The sequence below is a fragment of the Manduca sexta genome, chromosome 22 (assembly GCF_014839805.1).
Source record: "Manduca sexta isolate Smith_Timp_Sample1 chromosome 22, JHU_Msex_v1.0, whole genome shotgun sequence".
Lineage (NCBI taxonomy): Eukaryota > Metazoa > Arthropoda > Insecta > Lepidoptera > Sphingidae > Manduca > Manduca sexta.
In genome coordinates, this window is record NC_051136.1 from 1,052,570 (window position 1) to 1,076,344 (window position 23,775).

The 23,775-nt window shown below is 36.0% G+C and overlaps 1 protein-coding gene across 10 annotated transcripts in view; it reads right to left on the minus strand.

Moving 5' to 3' along the window:
- Positions 1 to 23,775, minus strand: part of LOC115444947 (cholinephosphotransferase 1) — a 29,443-nt gene that overhangs the window by 4,242 nt on the left and 1,426 nt on the right. For 5 of the 10 annotated variants that reach the window (XR_005112820.1, XM_037441607.1, XM_037441606.1 and 2 more), the window contains exons 2-8: positions 22,270 to 22,510; positions 10,856 to 11,014; positions 7,001 to 7,132; positions 5,935 to 6,063; positions 5,086 to 5,244; positions 4,471 to 4,596; positions 4,017 to 4,155 (exon numbers count right to left, since the gene is read on the minus strand). Coding sequence is in view for 9 of the 10 variants with exons in the window: in XM_037441607.1 (XP_037297504.1) it covers positions 4,017 to 4,155; positions 4,471 to 4,596; positions 5,086 to 5,244; positions 5,935 to 6,063; positions 7,001 to 7,132; positions 10,856 to 11,014; positions 22,270 to 22,510 (1,085 nt within the window). In the remaining variant the exon portion in view is untranslated. Of the gene's footprint in view, positions 1 to 4,016; positions 4,156 to 4,470; positions 4,597 to 5,085; positions 5,245 to 5,934; positions 6,064 to 7,000; positions 7,133 to 9,692; positions 9,822 to 10,855; positions 11,015 to 22,269; positions 22,511 to 23,775 lie in introns of all 10 variants that reach the window. The other 5 variants (XM_030170955.2, XM_030170951.2, XM_037441605.1 and 2 more) reach the window with 4 other exon arrangements.

Consider the following 23,775-nt stretch of genomic DNA (forward strand, 5'->3'; position numbering starts at 1 on the left):
TAGTAATAAAGATTTGTTGCTACTTAGGGAAACATTTTACTATGGGACCGCACTGCCTGCTTAATTCATGTAAGAAAATATCTACTACTGGTGCAAAGTCCTACCCTAAATAGAGAAAAGCGACATAGCCACCGCGCAAATTCTTGATTCTTAAGTACTCTTCAACACATGACAACATTTTTATCCAATCCTTTTTGTGTAAATATGCAAACGACAAGAGAATATTTGATAAGTGATCCGTTCATTTACTAATTTTGTTAATTTAGTGGCCACAGAGAACTTTATTGTGAGCATTATCGCCCAAGAAATTTTAAGCCTTTGGCAATCTTACTGGTTGGAAAAATGTAATGCATAATCAGCCAACTCACATCGACTTTATTACATGTACATAAAAAATAAAAAATATTGCCATCCTTATTTAGACCTTTAGAATAAAAGCCCGTGTTGCCAGCTGACAGCGAAAAGATTTCTACTGAAACTCTACAGGCTTTAGAATACGGCTGAAATTTATAGAGAAGTAAGTCATATAAATATTTGCGTATTCGATAACATAAACGGTAATAATTAGAATTACTACCGATGAATAGTATTTTACGCTATTCAAATATCAACTGTATGCCAAAACCAATAAAGTTAAATTTTAAGATTGAACCAGAATACTATATTGCAAAGTCTATTTCACTGCGTCAAGTATATACATATTTTGAAGCCTCGATGTTGTTTTAAAGCTGAAAGCGATTTACGTCGATTTTACTTGTAATAAATCTTTACAATCAACAACATTTTGGACGTTTTAGAGGCAGTTTATGTCTGCAACTCGAAGTTGCGCGGCTCCGTCGTGAACCTATATATTCGAGCAACAATTGACGCGCAACATATTACACAACAGTTTTTCGTAACTTTGTCAAAGGTGTTATAAACATGTGCGTCACATACCAGACTGTCAATATTGTGCATTGTGCATCACTAGACATATTCCCGTCATGTTGCGCGTCATTTATAGCCAGTTTATACATGACTTAATATCTACATTTAATCACGTGGCTTTCGACATCGACTTATACTCCATTAATTCTAAAATTTTTAACACATTTCGAAATTTCCTATTCGATTTATAGAGGAATCTAAAACAGAACAAAAATTCAACAACCCATATTCTTAAACGAACACCTTTCTACAAAATATTTTGACAACATGATGTCCGTTTTGATCATCGTCCCCTAAATTTGAGAGACTCTCAAGTATTGACTCTTGAGTGCACTTAACTTTGAGATGGCAAAGGTGTTTTAATTAGGTGATTTCACATTTTGTTAAAGAAAGGTTGGTGAAAACGGACATGCATTTGTATTCAAATTAAGCATACATTTTTATAGATTTAGTTTATAACAATATTAACAATAAATAACACATCTTAAGTCAAGAACTACCTAGTGCATTGTGTTGCCAACTTTAAAACTAAATTTACCTCTACTTATAAACATTTTTCGGTGTCTTTTCACTTTGATCCTTATTCAAATTGATTTAAGGGTGAAATTACAACGGTTGTTTCAAATGTCTATAAGTGGGGTAGGTTTAACACCACAAATCACGTCGTTTGACACATTGGAAGCATAAGTGAAGGGACTACGGGTTGAGAGCGTCAAGGTGCTGTGTAAGCATTGTACTAGACATCACTTTGATATAGATAGAGTTCTTATATGTCCAGTAACGAAAAGTATGTATGAATTGATTGTAAAATTCAAATTATTTTATTTATGGCTCTAATTTACAAGATTAGCATACTTTTGAGTCCTAAGAAGTCCTTTTTTGTAAGCAAATTGATTTACAAAATATTTTATTTCAACGTTACGTTGGTTGGCGGTAGATACTGCCGGCATACATTAGAACTTGTATGCTAATTTGATTACATTATATTTTTTAAGTAAACGCGTTATTTGACACTCTACATTACATTGTAGCTCTAATTGAATCTAACTGTATTTGGTATTGGTTTGGGATGAATTTATAGCAATTCAAACTCTATGTACTTTGACATATGAGGTATTTTCTATGGGAATAAAAATCAATGGGATCATACTTACGCGACACCTCAACGCTTTCTAAGACAGAAGCGTACGTTAACATATAAAATTAAAGATCTTACCAAGAAACATTTTAACCAGTATTTAGCCTACTCAATGTGTTGTCTCTTTCTCTCAAGTTATTTGAAGTAACAAAACGATGATTAGTTAAAACTCTGATTAATGACGTTTTTTGGCAAGTATGTTTTGTGCGTGATTAACATATAAAATACATATGACATACACTTTTACATATTATATTTATACAATAAGCACATCAAGTCTCAATAATAAAAACACATGACCGACACCATGTTAAATATATAAATAAATAATATTAAATACAACATATATATTGTATTTTTCAATAAAATTTGCCTTCTAATATTTATTACCAGATTTCATCAATATTTCTAGTATTTAATTATCTTTTTGTATAACTAAGTAACGCGACGTTCAGATAACAGTACACAGACTAAACAATACCTAAAATAATATTTCATTTTTTTTCGTTATCCGTTATGTTTAGTCTCATGGTGGTCAATAATATTTATCCTGTACTACGAAAATTTAATAATTTGCGAATATAATATTGAGAAAGAACAGTGCTTATATTTCTTGCAAATTTTATTGAAAAATATAAGTTATTTGGCAATAATTTAATATACACGGTCACACAATATCCTTCACCAACAAACGAAAAGACAAATGAAAATGCATCACTACAAGAAATTATTTTCTTCATGATCGTAAAAATACCTTTTTTCTACAATGTCTTATTGGCTGTATATAGAACATTTAAACTTAAGTAAACGGTTATAATTAAGCTTGGTATCGTCATAGCATATATAAAAGGTGAGTAGAGATCGTATTATGAAGTTTGTTATAAGTTAAAAATATTTTTTACACGAAATAGCTCTTAGGATGTTTGTTCACACAAATCAAATATCAGCCACGCAATGGACGCTAAACGTAGACGCCATAATATTGATAGAGCAACACACTAAATGATTTTTTTTTATTTAATCCCTATGTTATGCTACCTCTTAAATACAAAAATATTTATAATCCAACCGCAATTTGATAAATCGATTATGAATTGACAATATGGAAAAGACTTTATATGTTATTGACGTCAGCTCTATCATGTGACGTGTGTGAGCGAGACAGAAGATATTCTCAGTAGTTACCACCCTTATTGATTATTGCCTCTACATTCAATCATGACGTATTGATTTATTATTTTTTCTAACAATTCTCACCTAGACAAACTACTTTGATTGAAACAAATATTTCCACGTTCCATTTCGCTTTAGTGAACAAACACCCTTACGCTATCGAAATAGCAAAATAGCCTATCATATTGTACGTCTTGTGAGTAAAATTATCTCGGGGAGATTGGGCACGAATGACCTACTGATTTAACAATATAGGTGGAGATAGTGTCAACAAGCTTCTTCACTCATGTAAACATACAAATTGGCCGATGAACGTAGTCCTCGTGCACAATGCGACATGAATGTGGTGTCGGGGGCCATACACCACCTCTGATTGATACTGCATAGTACCATACTTGTATTCGATACAAAACGTTAGAATCGTCCCAAATTTTAACTAACAAATTTCATCGCGATAGTCAAATTTTGTTTGATGTATAAAATAACGCCATTTTCTCGATCAGTAAGATAATATCAGCACGCGATGAACTATTACTCGGTTCAAGAAATTCATTTCCACCATTATGATACAGAAAAGTTATCATAATGGAAACTATGGAAGTGGTACATTTTTATAATTATTTTTTCTATATATTTGTTCTTTGCAGAGATATTGGTGTTTGCTAGCACAGTTCGTAAGGCAGTACCCATCAGAGGCAGTCAGTGAAGGCGACATAGACAGACTAGTTGAACGATGCCTGTCGCTTAGCGTGCCTGGGGGGTCGTCTCGCGTGCGTACCGTTTCTGTCTGCGGGAGGCTTGGGGGGCGCGACTCCCACTGCCGGGTAGGGAATCCGGAACAGCTGGATCTTCAGGTGTTCACAGATCTCCAGGCATATCTGACCGCAGTATCTAACCAGGTCCACGCACACCCATATCTGTAAGATGATAAAGGGGATACGTTCAAAGTATAATTGATTATTGCGATGAACAGATCTTCTAAATATTGTGATGACATTCGATTAACCAGATCTTGTTAATAGGGTATAAAATGCAATTACTTCACAAGGCCGTAATAGTTTTTGTATGTAATCAAATTCGGCTTCTCTAATCATTAATGGAAATAGGAAACATAATTATTCTTGTCTTCTTTAAAGTTGTTTTTAATCAAATATTTAACACGTTTTTTGTAATTGAAATTTAATTTGCATTATGTTTCATTTCACTCTTTTATGCTAGGCTAATATACTTACAGTGCACAGCCACAGCACCCAGTACTCGGGCAGCGCGTTGTTGAAGTACTGGTTGAGGAACAACATCGCCGGACCCAGTAGAGACCAGTCGTAATACTCCATCTCGCTCTTGGTCATGTGAGCCACCTGCAAGCATTATATAAGAAGTTAATAAATTGTATAGACCAGTGTAATTGTTGCTGTTATCCTAAGACCAAAGGCTCTTTGAACTGTTTGTGAATATATTTTCTATGTGGTGGGAAGTGCCACCTTAACAGCGATGTCAATTGGTGGTAGGTGGCAGGTAGGTGGGTATGCCAGGGTAAGTACCACCGCAATGTCTGCCGCCAAGCATCAGTGTGTAGTCACTGTTGTGTTCCAGTGAGAAGGATATTGTAGTTAGTGTAACTGAAAATAATATACTTAACATCTCATGTTTCAACATGGCGAGCGCTGTGAAATGCCAAACAATACTTTGTAATTCGAGGTGTTGGATGGTGTTTCTGCTGTTTATGGGCGGTCGTATCACTTACTATCAGGCGAACGGCAAGCTCGTCTCGTCATTCAAAGCAATAAAAAAAAATCAGTGACAACGTTGAGATGATAGAAACCATCAAAATAACATAATGTACTCACCACTAATCTGTTAGTAACTTTGGCAGCGACCATTCCAAACGCCATGATGTACAAGGACGGGTGGTTCTCGTACACATGGGACTCGCTCTTTTGGAAGATGATGAACGCCGGCACCACCACTAGCGAGAACGGGATCACTGGGGATAATATGCTCGTACCCTGGGAAGAACGGGCTGGATGTACCATAACATCTGGGAGAGTTGGTCCTTGCAAATCGATTTTTGAGTGGCAATACAATATTCAATCAGAAAATTAGTTTCAATCAATTTAAAAGTTAAAAATTGTACTATAGCAAATGGCAAATTACTGGTTTTAGTTGCTTTCTAATTTGAAAACTAAAAAGGAGTATAAATTTTAGCATTAATATCGGATTATTTTAGTTTTTTTTTTTTTTTATAATATTAGAGCATATTTTAAAAAGGACATAACTACTATTATAGATTTTTACATAAGCAAGACATACAAAAACTTACATGCGGTAATTTAAGAAGAGAACCATGCAAACACATCAAAATGCACATGCTGGGATGCAACTAACGATGAGTGATCAATGCCATTCTTATTAGAGATGTAACGAACACCATGCTCGAGCAAAGTATATGTAGTAAAATACTGATTTATTTGAAACATGCAAATCCCCGGAGCATTCGTTACATCACCAAGGACAAATGATGTTGATAATGAACACAGCACAACACTACATATCATGGGCAACGGGCCCCTAGCCAGCCCCTCGAGGCATTCCGAGGCGTGACAGGCTCACAGCACGTGACTCCTAATATTAGTACTGTACACAAGTGCAGCATATATTACGTGTTAACAGCACAATTATAAATCAAAATCTCTTACTGCGACGGTGGAGCCGTTTTTCCCCACTCCACCCTTCATTATAACGCTAATGTATCCGCCGACTAGATACAGAGTGAGAAACACGACCGCGTAGTTCGATACCAGATTGATGCTGATATTTATCGGCAACTGTGTTAGGTGAATGATGATGCGTTGATGATCGTCATGCGGTTAAGTCCAGCGGCGCACGGCGGCGAGCGGGCGCGCGCAGAACAGAAAAAAAAGAAACACCAACATGCAATTAATAAATGAACATTGTAACAACAGGTGAGGCGGCGTGTGCTGTCTTCACTCATCGGTTGGAACATTCAAATGATACATAAGGGTATAACGTGAGGGATATTGGAATGCTGTAGAATATAATAAATACGTTACTGTGCTACAAACTTAACCTTTTTTTTAATAACCAAATTATCAAATACGTGTACGTGACTTTATCTCGCGCCTTAATACCCAAATGTGCAGCCTCTGGCGAAACTACAGTACCGACACGATACTTCCAGCTTATGTTCTTAACTTGACGGACAAAAGTCGCCTTCCTGGGAATCGAACCCAAGAACCTCATGGTTAATATTACAATTGAGCCACTAACGAACGAGGCGTTACCTACTTCACTAATGTTATTTTCAAACCCGTGTTATAAACAATATTGGTACAGGACGTACAGTGAAGGACCCAGTGTAAACCGCAGGACAATGCAGTGACAAACGGGTGACAGTTCCCAGGAGGATCCGCGACGAGTGCGTTTATATACATGATGACAAGCCTAACATGCAATCCACAAGTTATGTTTAGACGATTCAGTCACACACCTAGACCCTATATTAAAACGGGGTGGCCAAATGATAACAATTTATAACAATTTTAATTGCCATTATAGTCAGTCATTTTTTTCTAAACATAAAGTACATTTATAGTGTCAAACAACTCTGCTTGATAAATACAGTGTGGACCAAAAATATTGACCAAAACTAGACCCAGCTTAATTTTCTATGACTGAAACGTCATTGTACCCATCATGGCCCCGCTGTTAAATAACATGAGCACATTGATGTTGGTCGCTTACAGCGATGGTGGATCCGTTCTTGCCACAGCCCCGCCCCTGGAAGGTGGTGACAAAGTTGATGACGAAGCACATCTGTGCCGTGTTACACATGATGCTGGCCTGGAGGCTCAACGGCATGTTGAGCACCGGGATCTGTGGCACCCATAGCATATCATAATACTTGTATACTCGCATAAGGTATATAATCTTCGAAATTAAATCGATATTGGCAAAATTATCCTTGTGTGTGATTATTTTGATTTGGGACGTGGAGTCACTCGGACCCGCGAGAATAGATATCGGGATGATATTAAAAGAAATATTTTTTTAGAAGTCGTAAACTTATGTCATGTTATATTCCAACATGAATAGTCAAGGTTCATATTATATTAAAAAAAAAGTGATGCCACATTGTATTGTTGCATCAGTGAGTTGGAAATGTCGACTATAAATAATATAATTAACTTTACTACAATTGAATATTTGCTTCGTGATATTTTTCAATGCTTTCGGTCTAACATAGTCTTCATTTAATTCGTAATGCACTCAATCTAACTTATTGATTTATTATACCAAACTCGATCATCACAAACAATCCAACACTACGTGAATTAGTGTTCAATATCAGTGAATCATCACATTTCTACAAGTGCTTATCGTAAATTAATAAGCGATAAAATTGTGAACTTAAAAATAATTCTCTTCAAATATAACTCTTATTGAACTACAATAATATACATCAAAACCTAAATATGCATACAATGTATTTCAATATTACTTATAATCACTACTTTTGAAATTAACTACGATACACTAGAGGTAGTACAGCAGCTGGTCGTCAAGTGTTTTTATTTTTAAATTCCAATGAGTGAAGACACACAAACGGCCAAATAAGAGACGCACCAGCCACATTTATAAAGATAAATCTAAACATATTGACATCAAAGCCTATAGTGACAACCGATTCAGATATCTATAGACCATGCTCCTGTACAAATAATAAATAAATAATTGTCCACACACGGCCGTCCGGGGTTCGAGTTGTAACCTTACTCTTATGTAATAAAGATATTCTTTTTAATATTTTGGTAACTCCAGAACACTAAATTAAGAGTACAATACGAATGATTCCAAGAAAAAAAATCGTATGTTTTTTAGAATAGTCCAGAGCGTATGGCCTGCGTTGTATGGGCACAATCGCAAGACGCATCCAAACGCTGAAATTATAGGCCTTCAATATCCTAATTTAATATTTAGTTATTGGCCTTTTAAGGCAATACATATAAACCGCCACAGACAAATGCACGCATATTTGCTGTATAATGAATGAAAGTGACTATTCAACTAAACAAAACAATCCCACACGGTCGTGTGGTGACAAACAGTGAGCATAACCTAACAGAATTCGTGTACTAATACATGCTATTAAAAAAACCCACATGATAACAAAGCGATGAAATCAACAATGGTTAACATTAAACCGAAGCTATACCAACAAAAACGTCCTCACAACGCTCCAAACTGGACAGAGGGATACAGGCTAGATCGAAGCGTGTGGAAGGACCATAGACAATAGCAAAGACTGTGTAGAACAAATGCCAATCGATACTATGCTATAGTACAGGACCGATATATGGCGTATACTCAAGTCACAAAGCCTGTCCTCGGCTGGTGGTGTGGGAGGTGTACGTTTTAATTACTAAATAATATTTATTTTCAATTTTGGATAGCAGCGATAACCTAGTTGGTTGTGGAACGGACTGCCGAGACGAATGTCTGCAGGTTCAAATCCGAAGGGCATACACCTCTGACTTCTAAAAATATATGTGTGTATTCTTTGTGAATTATCGCTTGCTTTAACGGTGAAGGCAAACATCGTGAGGAAACCTGCATACCTGAAAAATTCTCTATAGGAATTTTTGTGAGCGTGTGAAGTCTACCAATCCGCACTAGGCCAGCGTAGTGGAATAAGGCCTAATCCCTCTCAGTAGTAGAGGAGGCCCGTGCTCAGCAGTGGGACAGTATAATACAGTGCTGATTGATTGATTGATTTATTTTTAAACACTTTGAATTTGAATGGTGAGAGGTTGATACGGTTGACGCACCGGAATAGCACAAATATTGGCATTCAGTATGGATGATAATGGCAACGGGGAACTTATTTCCTGTTTACTACAAATATGTTGAAACAATAAATGTAATTGCAGGTATAAAACAATCGTACGTTCAATTATATATCTATTCGATTTGTTTAAAGATTAGATTAGTTATAAATACAATCACTTCTTGAATGATGTAATATTTTTGACAAATATTCTTTATGACTATCGTTTACAGTCAAAATTAAAATCGTAAGTAGGTACAAGTTCCGCTATAGACATATTGATTAACAGCGTGAATTGTCGAGGGAGGCCTCTCAGAGAAAAGAGAGTGGGACGAACAAGTTTTGCTATTGCCATTTTTATATTTAAAAGAGACATTCCTCTTTTTAAATGTCGACAACATACCTATATTTCTGGCATCGGGACTGTTTCACCATGGTCATTTGCCAGCTTTGGCTATAAAAGACCAATTCAGAAATATAGTTTCATTCCAAATAACTTATGCTTCTTCAAGTAATTCAAATATCGCTATTACATTTCAGACAACAAGATCAAATCTCCCAGACCACCATCCGAAACACCAGGCAATCATAAACGTGTTACAATCTCACAGCGACAGTGGAGCCGTTCTTGCCGACGCCGCCGCTGATGATGGCAGCGGCCAGCGAGGCTACCGTGAGGAACGCGCCCGCGATCGCGACCAGCGCCAGCGAGTACCGGACTTCGAGTCCTCCACCCACCTACGTGCCGGTTTGTTTACAATACAATGACGTCACTTGACCACCGAACACTGGCTGTATCGGCCAGGTACACCCGAACAATCGAAGCTCATGTGGGTATTTTTAAATGTGTTTTGACGCAGGACTTGTGTTGTCACATTAACACGTGTGCCACACGGACGTTAATGGATGTTGTGTGATTTTTTTAAAACTAATGTATTGTCGTGTATCAATTTAGCTCTTTTGCTTCCTTATTTAGTGTTGTTTAGATATACACGATTTCTACTGAAGACGGAGGCAACGAACTGCGACATCCGCGACATAATAATATAAGTAGCCCGGTCTGAAATTAGTCACTATATAGCGACGCCACTGGTGATTAACTTCAGGAGATGTAATTTAATCGCTCGGATTGTATAGGGCTGTTAGTTTGTCACAACAGCTGCAAAAGTCAAGTACCAGGTGGATTACCTTCTATTATGTTTTGATATAGCTTCACCGAATGTCGTGTACATGTAAACACTAAAAAGGCTATTTGACTACACGCCGTGAAGTATTTAAAAATGACCCGTAACACTATTGCCTTACGGTTCCATATGACATCTGAAGAACTTAGTGAGTAATCTCGAGTAATCAGTAAATTTCTTGACTCATACTGTTTAATTCACTTTAAGATAATGCAATGAGCATTGCAAGAGCTAAATTGACTGTGTAACGTCACAATTGCAAAGACCTATCTCACAATTCGACAGAGCATTACAATCTGTGTTTCGATTAAGTCCAATAAAACTGTGACATCATTACAACATTAAGAGAAGAGAAAATAAAATATAAATAAATTACCTTTATTGTATTCGGTAAGATTGACAGGTCCAAACGAAAGATATTTTTATACGTCTTTACTATTACTGACGGTAAATGCATCCAGATAAAGCATCGAGTAACGAGACGATTTTTTCTCGCCAGTCGTTGTTGTAAAGAAGGTATTCTTTATTTACATTTTACTTTTTTATCTGACAGTGTAAGTGCTTGATACCATCGTATGTGCACATTACCTGAGTGGCCCAGAAGCTGGGGCCGAGTATGGCCGAGACAAGATGTATGCCGATGATGGAGTACTGCGCCTCCGTTACGTCTATCCGGCCCATCTTGAGCGTGCCAGTCACGTACGCCTGCCAGTGCGCGCAGTAGAACAGTGTCATTGCGCAGAAGCACTGGAAACAAGAAAAAAAAAAATTAAACAAAAATAATACAATAACTGCCTCGGTGGCGTAGTTGCGATACGGTACGACTACAATGAGGTCTCGGGTTCGATCCCCGGGTAGGGCAAAATGATATTCAGTTTTCTACTCAGTATCAGCCCTGAAACTGCAATTTGTGTCCGATATGGCGATAGGCTCCCCTCTATGACATTATGGGACGAAAACGCACGGCGGAAAATAAGTGCACAAGTTTTTTTTGCCTAAACCGTCGGGGATAAAACGTGAGTGTGTATGTGTGCAAAACAAGAACTGTGGAATAGCCTAATGACAAGTAGCATTGACATATCGACAAATAGAAATGAACTATTGATTTGTAGCAGTACAGATGAGAGGTCATTGACTGCGTCCGTCGACTTTGTGAGCAATTTTTTAGATCTTCAACCCGAAGTTTATGTACTCTACAGCATTATTGGTTGTACAAATAGATCGCGCTTTAAGAGCTTGTCTTTTTTTGTAGGTGAATTTATCATTATAAGGTCCTGTGCACACGTTTCAAGTATTGTTTATTTAACAGTTATCGTGTTGAACAGCAAATATAGATAGTACTTTTTTTATTACTATTTATTTGGGATGATGAGTGTGATGAGTACTTAGCATTCACTCAGAAGTTGTGAAACAGCACTGAAAGTTTTATTTGACAGAGTATTTTAAATGTTTAAGCATAGAAAATGATTTGCAATTTATTATAATAACATCTAAGTATTAGTATAAAATATTCACAATGACAAATTCCATAACTGCTTATACGAATTTCAGCGAAGGACAAACGCAAATTAATTATAATTTAGTAATTTTATTTTGTTAATTACCTTTCTAACAAATTTTATTAATCATTTTTAACGAATATTAACATTGTTTTTAATAACTTAAAAACGTTTATTGGTAAGGCAAATAAGGAGCCCTGGCTCTATATGTAACGCTGAAGACTATAAACTATCAGCGAGCTAATTGACTGGAACGCGGCTAAATCATGTCACTGGGTCAAGAACTAGTACGTCACAAGTGAATCCGATCGAACGCCTTACTCAGCTTGTCCTATTTTAATACTCTCTCGGACAGTACAGAAAGTTGGCTTTACGTCAAAGCGCTTTATTTGGGACGTTCATATTTATTTTTTTGTTATTCCTATCGATAGAAGCTGACGTGGGTAATAAATTATGTTATTTTACGAAGAATCAATTTCTCTACATTCTTACTCATCATGAGAGGTATAAACAGCATCAGAGTATATTTGAGCCATCGTGTATTCTTCTTACGTCAAATCTGTCGACGATTGATTTCGCGTAATATTATTCAGTTATTGACTTGGTTCATTCGAATCAATTGAAAATAAAGCATGCAATATCCACAGAAATGTGTACAAATATGTTTATAATGAACGCAGCAACGTGGCCAGCACCTGTCATGTCTGGAATCAAAATAGTTCAAGGCGACGCGAATTTTAATAGATTGCATTAACCGCTGATTATTTTATACGCAAGTCCAGGGTTCCGCTGGTTGCAGTAATTAGCAATTGTGTTGAAATGAGTCGAGTCGGTATTCTCGTTTGCGTTAATTATTGGATCCAACTTGTATCTATGCATAACCTTAGTACTCAATAACAATTTATAAATGACAGCGTGAATTTATCGTCCTAGTGTAAACTCTGTAGCATATAAATATTATGTGAAGACACCTGATTTCGAAGTGATGCAAGAACCGTTTTGGAATCCAGGTCTACTCACGATAAACATGATAACCAAGGCTCCGTTTGCGCTGACGACGAGGGGATTTTAGGAGCCAAGCGGCGTAGGAAACATTTGAGTCCTGTACAAACAGTAACTCAGGTGACAGCTGAGTCCAAAGGCTAAGAAAGAAATTAGCGTCGCCGAAGAGATCTGAGGAAGTTGATTAAATCAGCAGCTACGGAGGAGTAGCGGAGACATTTGTATCTCGTACCTTTTATAAAGCATCACCATTTAACCCTTCCCACCTCTTAAGCTGCCCAACTGTTTCCAAACCTTATACCAACATGGCAACAAACAAATCTCCCGCAATCTATAAGAGGATAAACGTGACGCAGCATAAACTAGGCTCATCATATTCGACACACATGCTGTAATGTACCACCTCACTCCCCCTCATAACTCTAACGCGTGATGTCACGCACGATTGACACAGCGAGTTATAATATGTACACAAATGGATTGGAACATTAACATTAGGCAAACGTATTATTCGACTTGCGTTTACACTAGATGGTAGATCGATCAGTTTGGAGTCCTCATAACTACTTAGACGGACAAGTATCACCGCTTTATATGTACTTATATGTGATACAATGCGGTAATGTGTATCTATGTAAAGCTTTGTTTCAGTTTTTACGACATTTTTACCTTTAAAATAACTGTGCCGACCGCCCAGGGATGTCTTGCCAGTCGACATATCTTTGGGCAACTTACCATCAGGTTCAGTGTGGTTATGTTGTGCCTTCGATAAAAAATGTGTGACAAGGATTCAGTGTGCAATTAAGATTTTGATGGTGTTGTTTAGTATTAACGTTTATCATCAGGAGACGTACACGTCTTGATATCCAGTTTTATAAAAAAACGTAAATATAAAAAATAGAGTAATTACATCAGACGATTTCTACAGACAGTTAGTTATGACTTGCATAAATAAGTTTTTTATCTTTCGCAGTATCGCAAATACTTTAAAACCAATTGTGATAAGGTATATTATTGCAAACTACGTGTAAGTTTTAAGACGTATCCGTAAGACGATTTGGTTCAACAAGTCTGGTAATCACGTGTTTAAGAGCTGACGTCAAGTACGATATATGAAAATGTACGTGAAAAGTTCATTATGAACACTAGCGTTTAGTAGAGCTGCTCTTGATAGTCGGATAAAATTTTAATAGTAAAAGGTATAAAAAACGAAATAAGAACAACTTTCTCCACAATACTAGACCAAAAACACTAGATATAATCGAGCATTGTATAAGACTAGTGAAAGGTGCAGTTTGCCGACTACAAAAAGCAAGACCAACTTCAATTAAAGCAAGTCATTTAAGAATATGAAAGCTTAGAACATTACAGTGTTGTTCTTTATTAGTTTGCCCGGCATTACCACGGCAAGGCTTACCCATTAGAAATCGACAATACAGGCGTGCCGCGGCTCCAGCCCCATGGGATGGGGGCGAGTTACAATACTATGGTCCACCCTGACTGTCATAAAAGGCGAATAATGGGCTCCATCAAGGTCATTGGACATACAATCAGGGGTATATGTTCGTTAAAAATGACACTGAAATGGAATGGTGTGCAGACAACGCCGCTGTTTGTAGATGCAAGTTGTCTCGTACGTACCGGCGGAATGTGTTCACAGTTTACTGCAGAAGCTGTTTCGGTAGCAATCAGAGATAATGCCGTATAGTCCTGCGAATTCGAAATGCGTCGACGAAGACTACCGCGGGATTTTAGTCGGTACGCCGGATGAAAAGAAGGCCGATAACCCCATATCCACCTCCACTCCTCGGAATGTCGCGGAATTTCAAAGCGATTTGCCAGCGAAAAAGAAATAAAGCATGCCGCGGCACAGGAACAGTATTATGTTTCAAATTCTTTCGAATACAAACAATGTTTGCACTCCGATTGGTGTATAGCTATACACGGAAATAAACATACTAATCCGATTTGTTATTGTACACAATCATCAAATGGTTGTATTGATTACACTTATGTAATGCGCGCAAACTATAACCTCGAACCGATTACAAAGAGATTACATTAATTACGCCGACATTTATGGCTTTATAAATATTGGCTCCACGCCATCACTGCGCTTGGAGACAGCGCAAGGTTACTGTCGGATTCATAGTTTACTGTTCTTCCTTGAAAATCTAATATATTAATAATTATAAGTATTACTTTCTCATTACGAACAATATTACTAATAGTTTTAATTCTATAAAAGAAAAGAAAAAACAAATTCGCGCAGAAAAATTTAAAGAGCATTACGAAATAAAACGGCAAACATTTTTACATTTAAAATTTTACAAAAACTCGTGATATTTTATGAAGTTATAGCTACGAGTGATTTGCTGTTTGAATCTTTTTTTTCAGTTTACATACATTTATTAACAACAAAGAAAAACAATACGATACATTTAAAAAGTGTAGATGGTAACCTCGCGATATTTCATTGCATTTTATATGCTAATGACTTATCGATAAATGGGCTCGGTAACAGAAAATACATGCGTCATACATACGAATCATATTATATACATGAATGTATACATAAATACATACATATTAGATGTATATAGCTTATAATCAATTAATACCGATAGGCTGCGATAAAACTAGTTTACCAATATCGTAAAGATTATTCCCGTGCCATTTTAGGAAACCGTATCATGACTTTAGGCACAATCCCAAGTAAGGCAATAGAAAAATTTATCATCATGTACTGCACTGTTGAATATAGCCTTCCCTTAAAGATTTCTAGACGGACCTATCAAAAGCATTTTGCATCTAGCTTGTTCCTGCGACCTCTATTAAGTCGTCTGTTGATCTTACATGTGGACATTCATCGAAAAACTCAGTATAATTCCAATGCCCATCGAACCTTAGTCCTCATACACTATACAGTCAAACTACACCACTATACCAAATATGCTGAAACTTTTTAAAACAGCACAAGGCAAGCGGTGACTTATTTAGAATATAAGAATTGGCCCGTACAAGTTAGGGAAAAGTGGGAACGATCGTGAATCTGACTTGGCGAAATTCCAGCGGCCCGTATCCTGGCATATACGACGTTCTGGCAACTGGCCCGCACTTGACTGTATCTATGTACCGATACTTATTGTTTGCCGGTAAATATTTCCACACACACATTTACATCACGCCTTTATCTCCGAAAAGGTAGGCAGGGGTGCAGTCTTCGCTACGTATGTTCCGTCTCAAAATATGTTAGGGGAAGAACCTATCGCCATATAACGCACGAGTTCCGGACTCCGGGCTGATACTGAGCAAAAAAACACAATATCACTTTGCTAGACTCGGGATCCGAATGCGGAACCTCAGAGCGGTGGTCGAACTCCGCACGCAGTACACCTACGCCAGCGAGACATATTTCTATTATTTATATTTGACTTAAAATTTTAAAGCAATGCGGTAGCTGAGTAAATGTCTCCTTTGAATATCTCTAGGTTTTTACGTCTTATTTTTATCGCCCCACTGAGCTATTGTTTATTTGAGCAGTGAAGCGTGATGTTCTAAGACCAGTTAGATGACGGCAATGATATGGTACATTAAGAGATAAAAATACTAGAAGGTTTCAGGACGACGTTTCTTTAATAATAGAGTACCTACTAGCTCACAGATTTTATCACTAACCTGAACTGACGTATACAGTGTTAGTTAATAAATCTAAATTTCTCTCATAAAAAAGCGGCGATAGCCTAGTTGGGTGTGGAACGGACTGCCAAGACGAATGTCCGCAGGTTCAAATCCCAAGGGCACACACCTCTGACTTTTCTAAAAATCATGTGTGTATTCTTTGTGAATTTATCGTTCGCTGTAACGGTGAAGGAAAACATCGTGAGGAAACCTTCACATCTGAGAAGTTCTCTATAGGAATTTCGAAGGTGTGTGAAGTCTACCAATCCGCACTAGGCCAGCGTGGTGGACAAGTCCTAATCCCTCTCAGTAGCAGAGGAGGCCCGTGCTCAGTAGTGGGCAAGTATATAATACAGGGCTGATATTATTATATTATTATAGACTCTCTATAGTAAAATGGTAGTATAATAAAGACTTACGGGGTTTACATATTACTAATGACAATTTGAGTATGTAAAATTAATTTTGTCATTTATTCGTTAAGAATTATACAAGGTCCGCCACTTTGGCTTTCTTAATTTTTGTGGTGCATTTTAAAAAATGCCTCCTAGTGCTGTCAATAAACAAATGCACTCCATCTCACATTCTCAGGGCGGCGACTGAACATATCGACTATACATATTGGGCATGAGCCCAATCTTTCTCATCAAGTATTGCTTCAATTCGCTACTTACTACAAAGAGAGCCGTTATCACGTTCAAAAGCATTGTATGTTATCGAACCAAGGGCATAAACGCTTAACCTTCCGCATATCAACGCAGTCGGTTAACATCACGCGATAATTTATCAGGATCCCGGTTATGTGATAACAAATTTGGCAAAAAAATTCAATAAAAGCAAATTATCAGCGTGGTGATAAAGAGTAAGGTCAATGTTTACTATTGATCACGTAATGTGTAGTCGTAGTTGTAAAATTTATATGTGCATTGTTTGTGAGCGAGTACCGGATGTATGGGCCGGCTGCATAGAGACAGTATTTTAAAAAAAAATGCTAGATTCGTTCCAGAGACCACCGGCATATCACTAGGAAGAGATCTAGATAATGCATATTGCCAAGCGCTGCAACCTCTCTATGGTCATCATTGAATTTCATTGTACTTATCAATAGAACTAATACCTATATTCATTTTGCTATAAAAGATTTTAAAAAATAATGCCCTTACTCAAAAAGCAGAGTTAAGTTTCTTCCGTGAGCATCAGTTACTTACTACAGGATATTTCCTACAACATCCCTACCGCAAACAAATATAATATGCAGACCGCAAACATTCATCTCGCGGGGGAACCCCGCTTCTCTTTATTTTAAAGCTGATTCATCGCCCTTTGAACCCTTTTTTCACATAATAATTAACATGAAAATAATATCATAGATACAATTTTATAATTTATAGCAGTTTTCCTTAACTCCAATGCTTACATTGATATTAAAGTTACTAATAAATACTCGCTAAAACGACGAGAAGAAATACTAACCAAAAAACGCGATCGCATCATCCGTAGTCCAAAAAATCTTTCGTAATCTTACAAACCGAATTAAACTTTCAATTTTCAATTTTCTCGGGAAAGTGAACATGGAAAGAAATAAAAATCGATACGGCATTGAACAATAGTGTTGAAATGTAAGGCGAACGAAACAGTACATTCGTTATGGAACTGCAATCACGAGTGAAAGCTGAGTGCACACTTAAAAATATAGCTATTTGCAATGTTAGTTTGAATTATATGCAAATAGATATCTAAACTAATATGTAATATGGTATAATTCACAATCGTGATAAATTAAAATGCATTCCTTTTTTAAACAAACCAGCGTGGTATAGGTTACTATTTATTCCAAAAAATGCATGGTAGGATTTTTGCATGAGCAAAGCCGCAAGCAATGAGTTTCTTATTGGGGAACGAACGGGGGCGCCCCGTTTCACAGGTGACTTAGCAGCCGTCGCATGCGCACTATATGCGAATTGCGAATAAACTACAGTATTAAAATAAAGTGTACATTAGACATATGCAATACAATTTCCTGCTAGAATATATATAGTTTAAAATAGAAATACAGGTCACAAAATTAATTTATGACATTAATTGTATACGATCAGGAAATAAGAAAACCATTTTGATCTACTGCAAACCGGTATCAAATAGATGCAACGAATTTATAGACAATTGAAAACCAGTTCTCCTTATGAAAAAAAAATCTAACATTTTATAAATATTATTGGACTGTATAGCCTGAGGATACAGTTTTACAAATATTGGATCCAGGTCTGGGTGAGTGGAACAGGTGTCTCGTGTTTTGATAAGAGCATTATCTTGGTGGAACAGGAGTCAGGACTATGTGGCTTTAAGATTTACTTAGTATTTGATTAGAAAGAAAGCACTTTTCAAAATGTTATAAACCAGTTGCGAAGCCTTCATACAACTCGATTCCTACCGGCTTCCTTTTTAGGTTTATTTACGTTTGTCTTAAATTTTGTTTTTCTAATAAATTGACCGCGATATGTAAACTAAGTATATATAATATGTAACAGCAATTTTTTTAGCCTCGGGTGACTTTTGGAGAATACCAGTCTTCGCCACTGTTATAAACCAATAAAAATTCGACAATCTAACAGTCCAATTTTGGTGCGGAAATTGTTGAGTTTTGGAATGAGTGCCAAGGCCTTGCAACTCAAGTACTTATCTATCAAATGTGAAAAATCATTAACAAAAAACGTACAGAAGTTAACGCCCTAAAATTAATATACATAATTATCACGGGAACAAGGGAATTTATTACATGATAACATATTTGAAATTATTACATTTTAAATAATAACAAATAGTATTTCTCATGGATTATAATACTTTAAACTGTTAATATAAAATTATCATAATTATAAACGTTCATACGAAATTGAGCCTACGTTTAATTTAAATAGCGTATTTACATAACCTATTCTTACTATAATGCAAATTAGACAAACTAAACATGGGCGGACCATAAAATATTACGTAAGAATAGCATTTTTTTTGGCTACAGATGAGATGACGTTGGCTCGTTATGGTAAATCCGATGCCTACCTATAAACAGGGCATACAGTAATTATTGGACATTTTGAGACTAACATCTTGTGTGTTAGGGCGGCTAGTGCAGTAGATTGGTACGCAGTCCTTTGTAATTAATCTTCTTTATGGTTGCTACTGTTTATGGCCGGTCGTATCGCTCATCAGAAGAATGACATTTTTGTATCGTCATGCAATTACAAACACATAATTTCTGTTGACACTGAAATATTAATTACCAACCCCTCGGTATTACAGCACTTGTAGACTATTAATTTGCAGTTTTTTTTTTTTTTTTGCAAAAAAGAACAAACACAACCTATCGATTATTCGATTGGGCAATCTTTTTTCCGAATCATTTAGTATTTTTTTCTTTTCCATCATTATTCCATTGCAAATACGTCGGTGGATACAAAGGTTTCATAGGAAGGCATAACAGGCACATTCTTACTAGTTTGTCTTTACCTTAACAGTAATTACATTTCCTATAAAAGAACTTGTTTTACTTTATCATGTTCCATCATAGTGCTGCAAGGAATGTCGTATGTTGGATTATTATTTCGATCCAAGTAGTATTAGTACTTCTGACATTCTAGTTCAATGGGTATAAGGATTTTTAACAAGTTGCAACTTTGCTAAGGGTCGCCATCTGTCCGATTTTTCTCTTTATCCGAACCAACGTCACATATATACATATCTCAGAGAAAAGGCAATACGAGTTTTCTATTTCAGAAGTGTTCTAATGTTGTACGTTTAGATTTTTTTACGTCCAGTGATTTATAAATCTTACTCACCCTCCCAGCCAATGAGTGTTGTTATTTAACAAGAGAGAGATCCAATCGTGCAAACTTTGTTTATACATTATGTTATTTTAGGAAATAAGATAATGATAAATAATGTTATAAATATGCGAACACTTCCGTCGGTGTTATCTGGCTCGAAGGACCAAAATGAATACATTAACATGTGAGAACAAACGAATATATTCGAAATAAAAACGTTTATGTATATACTTAAATTAAACATTATTATATTAATAATAAAAACACGCGATAAGCGTGTTAGTCGAAGGTGAAATGTTACGCTAATCTAATACTAGGGAATTTATAAGTTATTTTGATAAGTGCTCATTAATTATTCGTAATACACGATAATAACGCACACCTACACACACCCCTTCCAGACCCTATGAGAAGCTAAGATACCACTTCTATATCGTGGGCATTACCTATTAAGGGAATCGTTTTGCCTCAAAACACACAAAAATGTGTGGATCAGACACACTTTAGTCTTGGTTGGGAATAGCTCGGGACTTCTCCCTTCACAGCTGTCTCGTCAACCACTGTGTTATAGCTGCTATTGTAAAATTATTTAATTACCACTTCTGGGTTAACATTGAACAAATTCCAAACACCATTCCTATTTTTGTGTTTTTGCAAGTCTAATGATTGCAAATCACTATGTTTGGAGGTCAATATATTTTTACAATTAAATTATATTCAAAAAACGAGTTACATCATTATATAACACAACTAATTATACATATGTATTTCCATCTGTACATTTTTTAATGATTTGATTCATATTATCCTGGGTTTAAGTTAGCTAAGGCCATACTTATTTAAAAAATAAAAAAAAAACATGATTTTGATTGTTTGGTCTCTTTGACTCCTAAATGGGTTCACCTAAGAAAGTGACAATAGATATTATAAAATATTTTTTGCTTGTGGCTTCACCAGCTTGAGAGAGTTATTCCGGAATAAAAGACTCTCACTCAACTAAGTCAAACTAAGTCCATACCAAGTATTATTGAGACTGTTTGGAGTATAACACAATCAGACAACAGAGCCAGTGGAGTAGTTTGTTTTATAATAATATGTATGAAAGGATAATAGACCAAATTATTAATAATGTCTATTTCTATGGAGGCAGACAATCAAAATTAACTAAATCAAATAGTTTCTCTAACCCCTGGAAAAATTGTAATATGCAGAGTCTAACCTTTAAAAAACAAGAATTAAATGAAAAAAAAACTCTTCAGTCAAACTTTGCCCTGAAACATTTAAATGTTAATAAGGTAACACCTTTTATTTGTCATTTAAATTTATTAACATGTTTTATAATATGGAGTCATCCGTAACATACACTTGTGGAAACAACTTGCTGTGTAATATTATATTTTAAAACTTATATAATACCAATAAAATGTTACCAATTATCACAATGGTAATGTTTTTATGTTTATGAATTTTATTAATGTTAAAAAAAACATTTTTTTGGATTTTATCACAGTTATTTTATCATGATTTTTTCCAAAGTTTCAAAGACTTTGCAGTTCTTAATATATATTTTGTGAAATGTAAGAAATATAATGTTTTACAATAAAGTATAAGTCATTGTTTTCGAACAGTGATCCATACAGGAGCTAGTAACTATTGTAGCTAAAATAGTGTTTATTTTTGCAAAGAAGTTGTTTTATGTTATTGGTTATTTTATTATATAGGAATGCTTCTGTGGTTAAGCTATACTAGCTCCAATGAGGACTGCAATATTAAGGTTATAGAATATGGTAAGGTTATTTGAGATGAAAATTTTAAAACAACCAAAACATTTAGAAATTATTATAAAACAAAATATTTTCAGTATACATAAAATAATAAATATTCTGTAATATACTCTTAGCAAAATATAAACAAGATTACCCTAATCTATAACTTAATTGCACTCTAGTTAAGTTTCTTTAACCCTTAACAATACCAAATTACATTAATAACATACCTGAAAGAACATCCATGTTGGATACTCGCCCAGCTTGACAGCGATGCACGCACCAAGTGCAATGAACACAGTTGATATACTGTCACAGCCATGGTCAAACAGCTCTCCAAGAGGGGACTGGCTCCCCGTCCTACGAGCCTGCTTGCCATCTATGGCATCCAGACTCTGGTAAATGAATACTCCTAGCGCGCATAACGCACACGCCCATCGTGGCGGATCCTGCCGCGCGTCTGGGCTGTACCTGTAAATTTATTTTGAATTTTGAATAACTGCTAATGTTTTGAGACTACATATTAATAAATTTGGCAGTTCTAAATATGAATAAATGTTTAGAGCTTCCTTCAGAATATCATACACACACATATATAATTGCGCTTATTATGCCTGAAGGGACAGGCAGAGGCGCGACTGGTTATAGTTTATCCTTCTCTTGAAACTTTACCGTGCCCAAAAAGGTTCAGGATTATGTCACATGTATTAAAATATAACATCTAATGTATAAAATGATACAATTCAATCAATAGACAATATATTGGAACATCTCTATACACCAATAACAATTTGATTGAATATCACTTCCTTTAGTTTAAGACAATTAGTTTTTCCGTCAGGGGTTCCGCAGGGGTCCTTGTTGGGGCCACTGCTGTTCATTATATTCATTAATGACATATCTCACAGCTTTATTCATTCCAAAATATTATTATATGCGGACGACATGAAAATACTTTGCCCAATTGGCTCAGTTGCAGACTCCCTTCGTCTCCAGGACGACCTTGACAGATTTCAAAGTTATTGCTATATCAATAAGCTAGATCTCAATGCCAGTAAGTGCTACATTTGTTCTTACACACGGAAGCATACACCATATCTTCATAACTACTTCTTGTTAAACACCACTGTATCACGTGTGAACTCTATAAGTGACCTTGGAGTTACTTTTGACACCAAACTGTTGTTCGATGCTCATGTTGAGAACATAGTTAGGAAGGCCTCCATGGCACTTGGTTTCGTTTTTAGACTGTGCTCAGAATTTAGTGACATCAAGACACTCAAAATAATTTATTGTTCTTTCGTCCGCAGCCACCTTGAATATGCCTCGCAAGTGTGGAACCCTATATATGATGTTTACATTAACCAAATTGAAAAAATACAAAAAATTTATACGATATTTGCAATACCGGCTCAGGCAATTATTTTAATGACTATTTTACTCGATGTAAGAAATTTCATATTCTTCCATTGCAGGAGCGTAGGCGAATAGCCGATCTAGCATATCTTCTCAATATTCTCAATAGCACGGTTGATAGCCCTGAACTATTAAGCAAAATTGGACTGCGCACACCTTGTACTACGGTTAGAAAACCGAACCTCTTGTATGTTCCATTTGCTAAATCAGCATATCGGCAGAACTTCGTACCTAATAAGAGCGTGCAGATCATTCAATGATGTTTCCTCTAATGTTGATATTGATCTCTTTAACTTCAACTGTACTAAATTAAAGAAAAC